At 33.9% G+C, this 17326-nt stretch overlaps 3 protein-coding genes across 8 annotated transcripts; 1 reads left to right on the top strand and 2 right to left on the bottom strand.

The window, feature by feature from the left end:
* The first annotated feature begins 823 nt into the window (after window positions 1–823).
* On the top strand, window positions 824–4639 carry LOC111015295 (heat stress transcription factor A-7a). Its single transcript, XM_088124934.1, has 4 exons — window positions 824–2111; window positions 2214–2530; window positions 2784–3616; window positions 3712–4639. Exons 2-3 carry the CDS (start codon window positions 2222–2224, stop codon window positions 3471–3473), a joined length of 999 nt encoding a protein of 332 aa, XP_087981060.1. The 5' UTR covers window positions 824–2111; window positions 2214–2221; the 3' UTR covers window positions 3474–3616; window positions 3712–4639.
* Window positions 4640–8203: 3564 nt separating this feature from the next.
* LOC111015296 (uncharacterized) lies at window positions 8204–13351 on the bottom strand. 6 transcript variants are annotated; one of them, XM_022290283.2, is made up of 3 exons: window positions 12480–13351; window positions 12130–12200; window positions 8204–8325 (listed from the first exon to the last, which is right to left on the bottom strand). In XM_022290283.2, exon 1 carries the CDS (start codon window positions 13307–13309, stop codon window positions 12698–12700), a length of 612 nt encoding a protein of 203 aa, XP_022145975.1. In that variant the 5' UTR covers window positions 13310–13351; the 3' UTR covers window positions 8204–8325; window positions 12130–12200; window positions 12480–12697. The 6 variants fall into 6 exon arrangements, with proteins under 6 accessions (XP_022145975.1, XP_022145974.1, XP_022145972.1 ...); XM_022290282.2 differs by having other exon boundaries at window positions 12118–12200; XM_022290280.2 differs by lacking the exon at window positions 8204–8325 and adding an exon at window positions 11278–11456.
* Window positions 13352–14653: 1302 nt separating this feature from the next.
* Window positions 14654–16943, bottom strand: LOC111015270 (uncharacterized). The gene is made up of 4 exons (XM_022290230.2): window positions 15910–16943; window positions 15434–15591; window positions 15270–15347; window positions 14654–14924 (listed from the first exon to the last, which is right to left on the bottom strand). The coding sequence occupies exons 1-4, from the start codon at window positions 15986–15988 to the stop codon at window positions 14790–14792; spliced, it is 450 nt and encodes a 149-aa protein (XP_022145922.1). The 5' UTR covers window positions 15989–16943; the 3' UTR covers window positions 14654–14789.
* Window positions 16944–17326: the final 383 nt, after the last annotated feature.

The raw sequence follows: 17326 nt of genomic DNA on the forward strand, positions 1-17326 counted from the left end.
TGATATGATAAATTAATGGTACTAAAATATTAGTAAATTTGTTTAATAAATACTGTCATAATAAACAACTTATTGTGTTTTATGATAAATAAAAATTCTGTTCTATATTTTAACAAATTTTTCTTTTGAAATATATTTGTTAACAAATTATTAAAGTTTATTAGTTAGGTAGATTTATTGTTATGTTTTTTTTGCGTATGACAAGTTTCCAGCATAGTTTCTACAAAGTGTATGGATATCGAAAAAATTCAACATATTTCAACATTGCAGCGTCTATCACTAATTGATATCCTACCAGCAATATAAGTCTATCATTATTATTTTGTATCAATAGAATGAAAAATATATATTAATGGTTATGTAACTTTGATTTATCTATCAATATTATTTTTGTACACTTGTTTAATATTTGGTCTATTATACCATACAATAGAAAAATTAAAATAGTGTACAAGTGATTATATAACTTTAGTTTTCTACCCAATAAATCTTGTTCACGTTTATTTACTATTTGATTCATTGACAGTACATTATACCGGTTTTTTTAGTACATTGGCACGCTTGTTTATATTCAGCCTATCACTAATATACCACACATCAATTCAATAAAAATTGAAAACTCTATAACAACGATTATGTAACTTTTTGTTTTACTTAAGTATTAAGTTTGCATGATTATTTCATATATGGTCCATCAATAGTATTTAAAATCGTATATAAATTATTATGCATCTTTTATTTTCTATCATTATTTTGCTTGCATGCTAATTTACTACGTAATATATCACTGATACATCATATCAATAAAATGAAAACAATATATTGCTAATTAGGAAAATGGTATATCGCTTCTTTTTAGACAGCTCATCTTCGCCCCAAGAGCAATCCAACCGTCTAGATGAGGCTAAGCAAGCAAGTTGGTGGGCCACCATATTTCCTTCACGATGAGTACAGCTAAATTGCACAGCAGAAGAAGAGGCGCCGCCCGAACGAAGGTCTGAAAGTGAAAAACCCACTTCTAAAAGGATGTCAACAACGAGAAACAGTGAAGCGAGTCAATCTCGGCCAAAAACCTAAATTTGCCGTCCTAGACAAATCTTCACGAAGAACCAACGCTTCAGCCACATCAATCGTGTCAAATAGGGAATGAATTTTGTTGAAGTGAAAAGGACACAACCTTCAGAATCCTAAATAGTTATCCCTAAACCGACAGCCATAGAAGGCCAGAGGAAAGAGGCATCAGTTTTCACATTGTACAAACCGATCAATGAAACCCGTCTATGAAAATGGTATATCACTTATAGCGTTTATGACAAATGTAAAAATAGTCTATTATTGATATACCAGGGTAAATAAGATACAACCTTTCAGCACGAACTAAACGAGAAATCATGAGTTGGTGTCCCAAAGTATCAAATGGAAATGTCCAAATAGGCAGGTAAAAAATTTAAAAGAAAAATAATATTTGTCCATGGCCATAAAGAAGTGTTCCAGAAGTTTCTTGCAGAACTTGTTATATATAGAAAGTGGGGCACAAAAATGAAAGAATAAATTCCGAAAGGATGGCCCGGGCCTAGACTTTTCTCTTGAACCTGTCTATTAATATTTTATATTTTAACTAACGCCATCCAGTTTCAATCACTACAAGACAAACTTCATTTTTCATCCGTACAAAATCAGACCCCAGTTGCAGACCTGCAGTTGGGATTTGAAGAGCTCACAGAAAGTGAAAGAATGGCCAACTGCATTTTCCAAATTAAACAAAATAATATCACTCTTTGCGTTTGGTTTAACTATTTTCTTTTCAATGGGTTTAATTTTGAGATGGGCTCCAAAAGTTTGAAAGAAACAACAGTAGATTTTTTTTTTTTCCTTCTGGGGTTTATGTTTAATACGTGCGATGGGAAAAAGAGACGTTCTTACGAAGAATTGAAACCGCGTTTGTCCTCTCGCAATCATCACTTTGGGCTTCTGTCATTTCCTCGCCATAACAGGTCATTCTCTACTGAATTCTTTCGAATTTCGCTGCCATTTTAGTTATTGCCTCTGATCAGCGTCTCCATTTTCATAGCTTCACCTGCCAACTCCATCCCTCTCCTCTCACTTGAACTGTAATCCATTTTACAATTTTGGGCAATTTTTTTAGGGGGGTTTCTTGTTCCAACAGATTATTCAATTGACTCCATTATTCTTCTTATTCGTTTGTTTGGCAGCTGTTTCTATGAATCCTCAATACCCAGTAAAGGAGGAGAACTGGGGGCCGAGCTCGCCGGAGGCAGGCGGCGGTTATGGCTCATCGGCGACGCCTACGCCGGAACCGATGGAGGGTCTATACGAAGTTGGTCCACCGCCATTTCTGATCAAGACATTTGAGATTGTGGATGATCCAAGTACCGATCACGTTATCTCTTGGGGCAGGGAAGGCGTCAGCTTCATCGTATGGGATCCTAAGGCCTTCTCTGCAAATTTGCTGCCTCGATTCTTCAATCACAACAACTTCTCAAGCTTCATTCGACAGCTCAACACTTATGTAAGTTTGGAATTGTCTAGAATACTATTGCATCTCCCTGATTGAGTAAATTATGGAAAGATTGATTTTAGTTCTCCAAAGTCTCTGTACTTAACATCACAAGAGATGGTCTGTTTCCAAGTTGTTTATTTATTTACTGAACTGTTTGTAGTTTCTCTAGTTTTCTTTTCTCAGTTCTTCATTGGCACTTTGGTTCTTTAGAGTCCTTGAAGTTTGGGTTTGGATTTCTGAATATGGATTATGATCCATTCAGGGTTTTAGGAAGATAAATCCAGAGAGATGGGAGTTTGCAAATGAAGGATTCTTGAGAGGCCAAAAACATCTTCTTAGGACCATAAGGAGAAGAAAACCACCATCCTCTGAGCCTCTGCCTATGGAACAAGAAGCCGGTCCCAGTGTCGAACTCGGTCGGTTCAGACTGGATGCCGAACTCAATCAATTGAAACGGGACAAGCAAGTGGTGATGATGGAACTGGTTAAGCTCAGACATGAGCAGCAGAATACAAGAACCTATCTAAAAGCAATGGAGCAAAAGCTGCAAGGGACAGAAATGAAACAGCGGCAGATGATGAAATTCATGGCAAGAGCAATTCAGAACCCGGGCTTCATTCACCAACTAGTCCAGCAGAAGAAGAAGAGGGACATAGAAGAGGCTGCAACAAAGAAGAGGAGGTGGCCCATTGATCAAGGACCCAGCAGCTCCAGAGGCAGTGAAGGCATCTCAAACCCCATCAAGATTGAGCCTCTGGAAATCTGTGGATATGAGATATCTGAACTGGAAGCACTTGCTTTGGAAATGCAAGGATTAGGCAAGGCAATGAAGAAAGAAAGAGAAGTAAAGGAAGAGTTGCAGCCTTCAGAGAGTGGAGATACAGAGCTGGATGAGGAATTTTGGGAAGAGTTCTTCAGTGAAAGAACAGACGAAGAAGAAGAAGAAGAATAAGAAGAAGGTATGAAAACCTTGAGCGATCGCTTAGGCTATTTAAGTTCAAGCCCAACCCCAAAGTAAGGTAGCTGGAAACACACATCTGCATTGCCATTTTTGCAATTTGGTTCAAAGAATTTTCAGATCTCCATTTCTTCTGGGTAAGAAAATGCTTCCCACTTCAAATCCTTAACGATGTCCAAATAATATTCCATCAAAACCCATAACTCTCTTGTGATTTGCTTGGCATTAACAGGATGGGAAATCTTGGCAAGCACAGTAATAAAAGGGAAACTGTCTTTTCCTCTCTCTCTCTCTCTCTCTGCCTTTCATTTTTCCTATAACAAATCAAATCTCCTCCTCATTTTTTCTCCTGGCTTTATTAGGTTGCAGGGTTGGAGAGAGACTTTGGTAGCCACATCATGATTTTGAATCAAGCTAAGGTCCGTTCCCTTTCACAATTGAACTACTGCATTAAGTTTGAAAGTTTCTCGCAATAAACAACGAATTTGTGTGGCCTGAAATGGGCGAAGTTGGCAGCAGAAGCAGCCAAATTGGAGGTGTTAGGTAGCTGATCAAGTTGATTCTCAATTCTCCTTAGCAGTTGGTAGTTAAGTGGGTCGGTCCAATTCTTTGTTTCTTTAGCTCTGTCCTTTTGCTTGCTTTTTAAATGGTCGGTGTCGCATCTGAGTTTTCATTGTCATGCCACTCAAAAAATCCCAGATATTTTCCCATTCCCTTCACTGCCTTACAACCATGACCAAATACTACTCCATTCATTGGACCATACCACTACTTCATTTTTGTTGATGTGATTTTGTCTTACGTATTAGAAGGAAAAGAAAGAACATTATGAGATCTTGCAGGGGGATTATGTTATTGCATGTGAATGATCATTATGTGAATTTACATTAAACCTGGGTTTGTGTGAGAAATGAGATTTTGATGTTCCGAAATAGAACGATTGAGTTTCTTATGTGAGATTGAGATTTGTAGAATGTGATTTAGGTTATTTATTTATTATTTAAGGTCTAATTGTGTATATAGTATATTTCTTTATAGGCTAGTTTAGTTCATTGTAAATGTTAATTAAATGTATTAATAATTTTTCACCGGAATTAACAACTTTTCCGCGGGGCTGTTTGGTTGAAGGTTTGAGAATAAATTATATATATGTTTATGTTTATTCTGTGTGATTAGTTTAGAAATATATCTTTTATGTCAATGTAAAGATTGTTTAGTAACTAATCAAATTTAATTAAAGAATAAATAATATAAATTAAATTATTTTAAGTTATTAATATTTTATATTAGCATTCTAAATTTTAATTTGATAATTTAGCTATATTGACAATTTAGCATAATGATCAATTAATTGTAAATGTTATTTAGTAAATGTTATTTAGTTTGTTTTTATACAATTTTATTGGTAAGATCTTCACTTCACTTGAAAAACGTATATTTCACTTTTCTGCCAAATTTAAAAAATAAAAAAAATTACTTTCTAGTTTTCAAAATTTATCCAACATTTACAAAATGTTTATTAAAACTATACAACAAAACAAATTACCATACAAGTTATGTTTCTAGGTTTAATTTTTTTAAATGGAAAATCAAAAAACAAAATAATTATTAAAAAGAACCCAAATTTTCAAATTTAAGTTATACAAAATAAATTTATAAATGAAATACACCTAACTCAATTGGCCTATCTCATTATACCATGATTCAATTTCTCATCTCGTTGGTTCAAACTCTACAATGACCTAAGAATTAATTTCCTATATATGTTCTTAACAATAAGATCAAATAGTTGTCCCGTGAGATTAGTAGAGATGTACACCAATTGGTCCGGGCACTCAAGATATTTATTATAAAAAAAAGGAAAAGAATCATCCCGTCAACTGAAATAATGGGACATGGGCTTTCGTGGTGAGGACAATTCAGTGACTATTCAATACTGTTGCTGGGTCCTAAATTCAAAATTACATACAGCGCACTTTGTCAAATTGTTGAAAAATCGAACGATTAGTAGAATTTATCGGTGGCCCAACTCAAAATTCTTGAGATCTTTCAGTTTCACGCGTTGAACAGTAGTGGAAGCCCCTTAATTAGTACACAAATTTTATATTAAAAAAAAAAGCATATGTTATAATTTCAAATGCAACATTTATTTGATTACATCATTTATGGAGTATGGTCAATATCGAAGGCTTCGAAGAAACCAGCAGATGCAAGAATCAGATCAAAAAAGCATGTAGAAGTCTTATATTTCCATCAATCTATCTTTGAATTCAACAACATTTATGATGAATACTCGTAAAGGTGTAGGGAATTATGCACAACTTCCAAACATTCAGAGTACCGTTGGAGCTAAAAATAGTAGTAGATCATTTCTCATGAATATTAGCATTTATCAAAAGAAACTTTATAAAGCAAGTTAAATAAAAAAATAAAAAAAAAAGAAGAAGAAAGAAAAAGACGTGCTTTAGAAAAAATGAGTCTGCCAAAATTTATAACACAAAAAGAGGAGGAAAAACAAATTATTTTGATCATGTATTTTCTAACTTTTGATTAGTTATTGAACTTTCAAAATATATATTTTGATTCCTATATTTTTAAAAACTGACCAATATGATCTATATTTGCAATATTTTAATACAAATTTTATACAGTATGAAAACTATTTAATACAAATTTATGATTACATTTTAAGAAACTGAGTAAGTGAAATATCGTGCTAAAATTATGATGAAAAGAAATGAGATAACAATGAAAAATTTTTGTTATCCGACCAACCATCAGGAGAAGCAAATACGACGGACACACTGATTAGTAAGATTGATGAAGTAACAATTAATGCAAAAACAGCCAATTAGAAAGCAATAGTCATGTTTCTAATTCTCCAATCTACCAACAAAATATACCATTTTGATCTCTTTACCACCCAGTCAAAATTTTTATAAAATGTATCATGGAGGGATTTTACCATAAATCCGTTGATTCTATATTACTTCTTACTTGTTTAATACTTTAGCATGCATGGGATTGGGGTTAGTCTTTTTTTACTTCACAAAAGGGGATACTAGATCATATATATTTATATATACATGTAGATAGACTTATTACTCACGCTTGATATTTTTCTATAGTATAGATAGTAATAGTATCAACTTATATGTCACTATTCTATTCGATGAGATCAAATATAAATCAAATAGAAATTATCTTTCGGAGAGATGATCGAGTGGTTGATAGCTCCGGTCTTGAACGAGGAATTAAAATGGTCAATTTTTCAAAATACAAGGACTAAATGGACATTTTGAAAAAATACAAGGACTAAAATAAACAAAAATTGAAAATACAAAAACTTTTGAAAGTTTATGGACTAAAATAACTAACGCCTCAAATTACAATCATCAAAATAGTATTTAAATCATTGTAATACTAACGGGGAATTCTTGAATTCAATGTTTTAGTGGGAAAAAGTATCTCATTACAGAAATTAGAGCACAATAAAACTCAAAAAGACAGACATTTAAGTTAACAATTAATGCAGAAAGGTTGTTCATAAACATCGCCAATAAAGCTTTCTAGATACAAACAAAATGTAGCAATCACATGCATAAACAAAAAATAATGTTCAATGAATCCAACAACTCTTATTCATCAGTAGTAAAATTTTGGAATCACACCAAGTATATATATATGTAATGGAAAAGGTAAAGTTCATGTGTCCCTAAGGGATGAATTCAAATAATCTTTTCTTTGATGTGTTGTTTCTCCAAGTTAACATCATAATTTATTGTTAAGCATGGGCCGACTTTTTCAAAAGGGGTTATCACATTAATGCATTGAGTACTTGGTTTACTTCTGTAATTCTTTTATGACAGTGAGCGTTTTCCTTGCTTTACTTTTGTAATTTTTAATGATAAGAATTGATTTTGGTACTTGGTGATCTAATCCTGTGATTTTCAAATGATTTGTCAAATTTATTACGATCCAATTGGAAAACAAATGAGAACAAAACCAGTCAAAATCAGAGACAGGAGATGGAAGAAAAAGACTAATTTTCAAATTTAAAGACTTTTTTTTTTTAAATAATGAGTGTGAAGTGGTTGGATCATATTCTATGAAATCCCAATTCGAGATAAGAAAGGATAGAACTTTTCCTACAGAATATTTACATTTTCCACTTTTTCAGGTAACTTCAATAGAAATTTATTTGGGGAAAACAGATCTGGTTGCCATCATCTGTATCTCAGCCAACCAAATTAACCAAACACAAATCAGAAAGAAACAGAATGTGTCAATGTCACAACCATAAATGCAAAACAACTTGATCTATGTTTTCTTCTTCTTAAAAATGATTTATCAGTCTTGTTTTCATCCATCATTTTCAGTACATGGAAAACCAGGAGACTCATATAAATATTACCTGAACCTGCACCAGATGGGTTCCTTTTATGGAAGATTGAGTAAAATATGACGTTATTAAGAGTCCAAACTGACCACTTTGACATTATTAAGTCTTAAGAGTCCATTATTAAGTCTCCAGCAAATAGCATCCCCCTTTGCCAATAAAGATAAGTATAGATCTCACTCTCACTGTCACTATAACTTAAGGAAATACCCAACAAGAAATATATAAAACAGATACCAGCAAAGCAAGAGAGAGAGAGAGAGAGAGAGAGAGAGAGAGAGAGAGAGAGAGAGAGAGATAGATAGATAGAGAGAGAGAGACTCACATGCATGATTTGGGTTTGGTGGGTTAAGATGCTGGGTCTTTCTTTCTCCAAAAGTTTGTTAGAAGCCATGCACATGGTCCCCAAGAGACTGCTCACTTCTTGTTCTGCTGTCTTGATCTTTTCTGTTTCATGGAAGATTTTACAATACAATATGAGAGAGAGAGAGAGAGACCTGCATAAAGTGAAAAAGTCACCAGGTAAATTTTAGAGCTACTCGCTAGCTTGTCTGCTGGTGAGTGGCGTGGGGCTTCACAATATTCAATTTTGTCTTACGTTTGGACCACTGCCAGTCTGCCATCTGGTTTTTGTTCATTATTTAGTTTCATCATATTCATTGGCTTCTTTTTTCAAACCATAATCACCTACAAAAACTAGAGACAAATAATGCTTCCCCTCTCTATTTATATCCCCTCCTCTACTCATAGCCCTTCAAATCACAGCACACAGAGCTCTCTCCCTCATCTCTCCCGGCTCCTCTGTGATGGCTTCCGTGCATCACCAGCAGTTGAAGCTGCCAGCATGATCTAAACTTCTTCTTGCTCTTCACACAAGGAAAGATCAGATCATATGGTAGCTTCACCTTTTGATGGTATCACGATAAACATATATAAAAACCCATTATGTTCCATTTTGTAATCCCTCTTCAACACTTTTACTATTTTTAACCACCATCCCCATTTCTTCTTCCTTGTTTTTAATCTTCCACAGTAATCAATCATTTATGGATACCAAGCTCCTTTTCACTTCTTTCTGAGCTTCTTCCAATTCACTTTAACAACTTCCTGTATAGGAAAAAAGGCTCTTTTTTCTTTCCCTCTCGTCTTGCAGGTTTGGTTTTGTCGTGTTATGGGGCAATAATATACAGAGTTTGTAGAAAGAGTGGTGGGTGAGAGCAATGGAGAATCTTGAGATTTGGCTAAAAATGGCATGGGAAGCAGATCTGCACTTGGAATTCTGAGTAGAATAAATGCGTGGCTCTGGGAATCTCCCAACCAATGTTACTGTTAGGGTTTTGAGTGACAGAATTTCTCTTATCCAAAGAGGTTTTTGGTGCTTTTGAGATCCCATTCTCTATGCTTATTGCTTTGAACTTCTACAAACTTTTATTCACTATTTCTTTCTATAATATGTTATATACGAATTTTTAAAACCGGATTTGAACTGAACCATAAATTCAGTTCGACAGTATATTCTTCAGTAATTGAAATATTCCATCTTAAACATCATTTTAAAAGCTCCTGTGTAATGGTGATTGGAATACTGTCTTTATGGGATATTTTTGTTTTATTCATAGGAAGCATTAAAGAAACTATATATGTGAACTATTCTGTTTCCATGTTGTTGGAGGCATTTTATATTATTCCATTATTCCCAAACATGAACAGTTTTGGATGTTTGTTTTTGCCCTTGTCTGTCTGAAGGTCTCGAGAAAACCTACATTCCACTTTTGAAACAGTTTACAGCGGACTGTTGTTGTTGGTGTTGGGTTGGCCTCCCACCATCTTGTCTACCATTTTAAAAGATATCCGTGAGTGTCCAGGTCAGTTTACGCGCACCTCGGTTTTGTCTACCATTTTTAATCGCTTTAATAACGTGGCTTCACCTTTTCATCCCATCTCTCTATTTTTTCTCTTGGTTAGCTATATCATTAACCATGTTCAGATATTAAGAGGTCGAACTTATGTTTGGTACGAGATGTTTTATCCCAAGGTATGGATTTATTAATCCCACGGGTACATAAACTTGTGTTGATGAGAACCATCTTTTACACTAGGTTCTAATTTTTATCAATCATAAACCCACATATCTACATAACTCAAAAAATTGATTATCCATTTCTTGTACAGTCCAAACACGTATTACACACATCTAGGTTTATTAATCTAAAGCTTCACAAACCTGCACTAAACCTGCACTAAACCTGTACTAATTAGTTACAAAACTATTAGTCTAAACCTCTGCTAATTAATTACCCAAAGAAAACTTAATTTCCTGATTAATTATCAACTAATTCCCTTCATCATGCACTCGGTCCCGCTTTTCACTTCAGAGTGAAACCCAAAATAAAAAAACTCCTATATGCCTAGTGGTAGAACCAGTAAGAAGAATCAGGAGATTGTTCCAAATCCAAAGTGGTTATGATGGTACAGCCTTCCAAATGATGCAACAAATTCTGCCCAAGCTTTAATCCTTTATTCGTTTCTATCTTGCATGTCCTTTTGCTTTTCGTAAATTTCCTCATTAACTTTGAGCAAACCAATCAACCGACTAAAGGTGATGGTTTGTAACTTCACCGCAAATTATTCAATGCCCTGAAGTTGGTTTTTAAAGTTGCGTGTGAATGGTTGGCTTAACGTCAGTTGATGTGAGAAAGCCATATTCAATTGCATCTTTGTTGCTGAGAGAGGATTTTCTAGCTCCCACTTAGATCAAGAACACATGTTCAGGATCTCATCCAAAATTCTTTAAACGTATCGATAATATATCAGACACTAACTGAGCATCATATTTAATGAGGAGGTCAAATTTCACCTGCTGTTAAAGCCCAGTTTTTCTCCCCTCCCTCTCCAAAGAATAATTGACTTGAGAGGAATGAGAAAATTTTTCAAGGTGTTGAGCGTCTTTAAGAGAAGATGCAGGTTTAATGCTCCTGGTTCCAAAGGAACTCTACAATTATACTTTATCCCTTATTCTCATTGGAGCCTCATTCTCATTGGAGCCTCTTTTTCTAACTCTAGTAGCTAGTAACAAGCTTTTTTTTTCGGGCTCCATTCATTGTGGGGGCTTTTCTATTTGTATGGACCATTTGTGTTCTAAAGCTTGGTCTTTCAATAAAAATAAGTCACGTCATATTTAAATCACAAAGCATCTATTTATTTTCCCACACAATTGTGCCTAAAGTATTTCACTAATATCTTTCGGGTACTTATCATTCTCACACGGATATGTTGTACCTTCAGAAATATCATGGAAACAATTTTCAATTTCTCTAAATTCAGACCAATCTGCAATAAAAACTACAAATTAACCAAATCTGTTATGGGAGGATTGGGTGCCAAAAAAGAAATATTGGGTTATTCAAGCAAACCATTTCCATCATACTCACATTGATTTAACAACTACCACCACAAAGGGTCTGAATCAAATTATACATTGGGAAGCTGCTTTGATTTGAATGTTTTATATGCCATTCTATTTTTGATGACGATTGATGAAGATAAACAGAGGTTCAATGTACTTCATTCCAGTCGTTCTGTGAAACCACAAAGTGATCACTAATTATTAGGATTTCAGCACGAATGATGGGTTCTCATGTCATTCGAATCAACATTAGATTAAAAAGCTCAAGCTATTAGGCTCGAACATTAGTTTCCGATTACATGATCTAACACCTAGACTATTAATATAAGATCAAAAGAAAATAGCATTGTAGGTATTCAAACTCATGATTCCTACATCGATAAGATGTTAAATACGACCAGATTTATAAGTTTAATAAGCAAGCTATTAGGCAGATAACTCAATCTTTTCAATTTATTTGTTAACATGTAGTTTGATGGGCAGAAGCTTCATTGATCCTACTCGAATGCAGTGCATTTGGTGGATAACATCAAAAGCAATAAAGAAATGGGAAATCCATCCCAAAGAGAACTCAAGATTCCATAGAAGTGACTCTTCTAATTCATCAACTTCAATTGGTTTTTAAGTACAGTGGCTTTTTCTAGACTTAAAAAGAAATGGGGGAAAGACTAAAAAATTCAAAGGAAACTATTTTACAAATTAACTAAAGTAATATACTAAAATAAATTCGACTGAACATAAGCTAGCACACTATGTACCTAAAACAACTATAAATTATTATTCCCTACACCACATTCACTTAATCATCTAGAAGTAAATGTTCATAGAATTACCAAGAAACTGACCCGCAAATTGTGGTACATGTATGGCCGTCGAACAGATATTTCCTATTATTAAGTGAGTGCAATGAACCGGCCTGTATAAGAACACAGAGAGCGATTCGATTACATTGTTTTCAAAACTATGCCATTTGACAACAGTTGCAGTTATGCATCATAACCTTTGATACTAAGATTGATAGGAAGTCCTAAAATGCTATTTATAGTTGGTATTTCTACATTTTGATCATGAAAACAGTGTCATCAGCATGTAACCACAGGCAAACCACAATGTGATAGATCAAGAAACTTTGTTTGCATTTCACTCAATTGTATACGAATTTATGAATAGAAGAATAAGGCAAATTAAAATATACCTCCATATTGTCCATCTTCGACTGAACCATTGCAGCAGTTGTTCGTCCACAATACATGTTCCATCAGATCAGACCTTTAAAAAAAATCCGTTTACTGCCACATGCTTCAATAAAGCCACAAACGACAATACGCCAAGGTTTCCATCAAAGTTCCTCCTATGATGCACAACCATTACTTGATCCACCATCACCAAGACCAGTTCCAGAGAAGTAGCTGTCTAAAATAATTCACCAGCCCTATAAGTCGTCTCCCCATGCCCAACCCCAGAAAACTTCCGTCCGATCTCCACTAAAGGGATAACAAAATCTTTATTACCCACCGATGCCCAACAAACCCACATTTTCGCCTCCTTCTCTGTTACCTTTCTCCCCCTTGCCACAATTCTAGCTTCCATGAACGGCTTAGAACACTTCTCCTTTGCAAAACCAACACACTTCTCCTTCGCGGCAGCCAAACAAGCCTCCATTTCTCGCTCTTCGCAGTGCTCCCTCTCCTTCAAATCCAACCCCTTACTCGAATGTATCAAAAATCCCCACCACGGCGGCTTGCATTTGTTTGATGCAGTTATTGAGCAACCGATCCTCGCCCCGGCCTCGCATTGTTCGATAATCTTCGACTCGCATATTTTGTACGCAGATTCCCAAGCTTGGGGATCCCTAAATGCAAGCAAGTACGGACCCGCCGAGGGATTTTCAGATGGACCGGCTCGAATTGGCCCTCGAATTAGAGGAATAGGGCGCTGGAAGGTGATAATTGTCGAAGAAGCAGAGTAATCGTCGGGATTTTGGGGTTGCGAGGGTTCCATGATCGGAGGGTTTAGAAAGCTCATCGCCACTGTCCATGTTAAATTTCCGAAGAGAAATACATTTTATTTTACTCGACTTTAAATCCAATTTTGATATTATTCAAAACAAAACAAAACAAAAAAAGAAAAATTCCCATTTTGATATTTTGAGCTAATCCTTCCATTTTCATCCTTAAAAATTTACGGCGTAAAAGTTCAAGTTTATTCTATTTTATTCCCAACTACAATTTCCTTTATTTTAGGAGTAAGGTACTTTTTCAAATTTAGTTTATTTTAATATTTGTATTTTTAAAATATCAATTTTGCTTGTTTTATTTTTCAAGTGTTTGTTTTACTCCTTTTGAACAAATAACGAAACATATATTCTGGACTAAAATATTAAAAATAATTTAAATAATAATAATAATGAAAAAGATGTACAGATTGGAAGTTGAGCCCAAAGATGGAAGTAATTTGTGGTAGGCTAGAAAGCTAAGAAGTCCAATATGCCATAGAAGTCCATAAACTCAACCTTGACTCATTACTTGGTCCATTTATTGTCATTTATACCTCTGAAGAATTAAAATTCCAATCTACGACCTCCAACAGACATACATAAATGTCTAATATATTTTCGTATTAAATACGTATATTTGTAAGCTATATATATTTAGATAAAAATATTAGATTAGAGATATCTTAGTCTAAGTGTAATATTTTTTTAGGTCATGTTTACTCGGAAATAAGAATTATATATTGAATGTATATAAGATATCATAAGGATAAAGTTGGAATAATAAAAATTCCAAAAATAAAAATTCAAATATTTTACTATATTTGAAATTTTGAAAAGCTGGTGACATTTTTTTTTAATTTACGAATTATTTTTGCTAACCACTACAATTACCCATAAAAACATAAATTAAAATTTATTATTATTTAATTTAAACAAATCAACACAATAATAGCTTTGTAATTAACTAAAAAGGAATAAAGAGGTATACTAGCCATGGTTATATATCTAACTTTAATTCCAATTCGGATTCCAAACAGTTTTAATATACAACATTAAAGAAATTTTGATTCCGATTTCATAAAATTTATGGTAAACAACATCAAAAGAATAACATTATCATTCCGATTTTCATTTCCATTTATTCGCATTCAGATTCAACATGACCTCAGTAAAATGTAATTTGGTAAAAAGTGGACAGAAATCAAATTGGCCATCCTAGAATAGAAACCCTCTGTTCTGTTCTCTATGGGCACGTATTACAAAATGGTCATATTATTGATACATGGGAATTCAAAAAGGAACAAATATGAGAAGCTACATCCAGGATTACACCAAAACAATCAGTAATTTAAAATCAAATGAAGATACATAGAGAAAAAGAAACATCTCTTTAATCTTTATTAAGAATCTAACAACTTTTAGTATTCTAATTTACAGTGATGGTATCAATAAACATGAATGAAAGATTGTGAAGTTTCATCTAATGTAAATCACATGTTGGAAATGAGATCAACTGATTGTCATTATCCTGGCAAACTCTTCATAGCTCACTCTGCCATCGCCATCCAAATCGGCCTCTCGAATCATCTGTTCGGCCTCTTCGTCTGTCAATCTCTCTCCCAAATTTATCATCACGTTTCTCAACTGCATATTCAAATCATAGAAAGCACTTTGTCGGTAAGAGATTTGGCTTATCAACTAAGCTAACTGGACTTCATTGGGTTTCAGCTTCAGACAATAAAATAATGGAGTTCCTATAAAGTATTTGTTGACTTTCAGGTTTTGAATGGTTTTTCTTTGACCAATGGCCTTCAAATGAGTTCAAGAGGCAGGCAAATAATACCAATCATAACAGCAGGGAGAAAGAAATCTCTGAAAGACCCTTTTGGAAAAATGAAAATCTTTGTGTTGTGAAGAGGAAGTGCTTGTGTACATACGTCACCAGACTTCAATTCAGGGAGAAATGGAAGAAAGAGATTGAAATTTTACCTCAAAAGCTGAGATATAACCATCTTGGTCCCTATCAAACACTTTGAAGGCTTCTTTTAGCTCCTCAGAAACATTGTCCTGCAAAACCCAACCCCTTCTGAGCCACTAGATACGTGTAAAATGACTATGACAATTCAATTATACTCTTTATTTTGCTCTTTTACCTTCATTTTCCTTGCCATGACATTCAGAAACTCATCGAAATCTATCGTCCCGTTACCGTCGACATCAACTTCACTTATCATATCTCTAACTTCGTTCTTGGTGGGATGTCCATCCAATGACTGAAGTACTCCCGCAAGCTCTTCCATGGTGATGAATCCTAAAATATCCCCACAAGTTTCACTTAACAATAATTTTAATCCTTCTCCCTTTTTAAACTCAAAAGAGGATAGGCTAAAAAGCAAATTTTCAAAACTGATTTTACGAATTCCTAATACATCATGCTCAAATATAAAAATTTTCTTAAAGTCTATTGAATAAGCTACAAAATTCAGCCTTCTGTATCATCCGTGCCCAAATATGTTTCTATTGAACCTTCCTTTTGAATAAGCTACAAATTTCCAGCCTTATGTTTCATTGAGGAAAAATAACAAACATGTGGTGGGCAAGAACGAAAAGAGAGGGAAAAAGAACGCACCATCTGCATCTTTGTCAATCAAACAGAAAGCTTCACGAAAATCAGCAATCTGTTCTTCCGTCAAAGCTTCAGCTGCCATGGATAGCTCAGTCGCTGTGATAAAAAATTGACAGAAACGAAAACGAAGAGGAGAAGAAAACCAAGGAGTTGTAATGCAATAGTATTCCTAAGTTTATTCTTATATACATGTTGCAATCAGTAGGTGAGCCAAAAAGAAAAAAGAAATTGTTGGTCGATAAATGAAAATTGGAATAGTCAAACGCGCTAAAAAGAAAACCATAATTTTCCCAGAAAATTTTCGCCCCTTTGAATGAGAAATTTTCTAGAAAGACAAGTTTTGTTGGACCCAGAAAAATTTCAACCGCATGGCTTAACGATGACTTGAGATCATGCCCAGTTTCAGACCCCACTTTTTGGGGTCAACTAAATCGGACTTATTAAGTTAATTAAACAATCCCAAAGTTCAACAAATCTCATCCAAATATAATCGGATTATAATTACAAAGAAACTGCGGAGTTCTAATACAAAATAACACGTGATGTTCTGATAGAGATGGAACCGAAACAATTGCCCCGGGCAGCTGTCTTTGCCTGACCGTTTCCAATCAATATAATAAATCACGTTTTATTAGTTTATTTCCAATTTGATTTAATAGATAACTCATATGAATTAAGAATATAATATAAAAAAAAAATAGAATTGGAAGGAAACACGATGATTTAAGAGAATTCTTTACATGGGTGTGAAAAGAATCAGGAGCAAAGAAAGGAGGGTAATTTTCCCACTTGGTTTATTATTATTATTATTATTATTACTTTAGGCGGAGTTACAGTTTTTATTGTAATTCAATCATATATAAATTTAAAAAAAGTGTTACGTCCCTGAAACTAACTATGTGAAAGTTTTCAATTCAAGTTCAATTCTCTAGAAAGGACAAAAGTTGTTCAAAGTCTTAATTTTCAACTAGTCTTTCATGTACAAAAATGAATCGAGATTAATTTGTTAACATATATGAATTTCACGGCTAATTAATGCATATGTCATTGTATAATTTAATAATTGATAAAGATCTTATCACGTAAAGTCAAATTAGAAAAATCTTACTTTTTATTTATTTATTTATTATATATATATATATATAATTTTTTTATTTTTATTTTTTGCCCGTTTGGAGGGTTGCTGTTCTATATTGTGCTAAAATTAAACGTTGACTTTAAACACGTTGTCCCGAAATTTCATCCCAAAGTTCAAACAAATGATGGACAAACTTAATTAACTTTTGTTAAAGGAAAACCAACACACTGAATTATCTCATCACTTCAACCAAACTTGCATAAACTATTCTGATTTGATTTTTTAATGAAAAATAGGTAAAGTTAATATATTTAGGCCTCGTTTAGTTAAATAGGAATAAAA

Source organism: Momordica charantia, assembly GCF_013281855.1.
Source record: "Momordica charantia cultivar OHB3-1 chromosome 6 unlocalized genomic scaffold, Mcharantia_2.0 BLBB01000006.1, whole genome shotgun sequence".
Lineage (NCBI taxonomy): Eukaryota > Viridiplantae > Streptophyta > Magnoliopsida > Cucurbitales > Cucurbitaceae > Momordica > Momordica charantia.

Excerpts from the sequence above, each read along its gene's own strand:
- LOC111015295 (XM_088124934.1), top strand. The coding sequence starts at position 2,222 with ATGAATCCTCAATACCCAGTAAAGGAGGAGAACTGGGGGCCGAGCTCG. Across the intron at positions 2,531-2,783 it reads TTCGACAGCTCAACACTTAT|GGTTTTAGGAAGATAAATCC; the intron begins GTAAGTTTGGAA and ends TGATCCATTCAG.
- LOC111015296 (XM_022290283.2), bottom strand. The coding sequence starts at position 13,309 with ATGAGCTTTCTAAACCCTCCGATCATGGAACCCTCGCAACCCCAAAAT.
- LOC111015270 (XM_022290230.2), bottom strand. The coding sequence starts at position 15,988 with ATGGCAGCTGAAGCTTTGACGGAAGAACAGATTGCTGATTTTCGTGAA. Across the intron at positions 15,592-15,909 it reads GATTGACAAAGATGCAGATG|GATTCATCACCATGGAAGAG; the intron begins GTGCGTTCTTTT and ends GGGATATTTTAG. Across the intron at positions 15,348-15,433 it reads TCATGGCAAGGAAAATGAAG|GACAATGTTTCTGAGGAGCT; the intron begins GTAAAAGAGCAA and ends TGGGTTTTGCAG.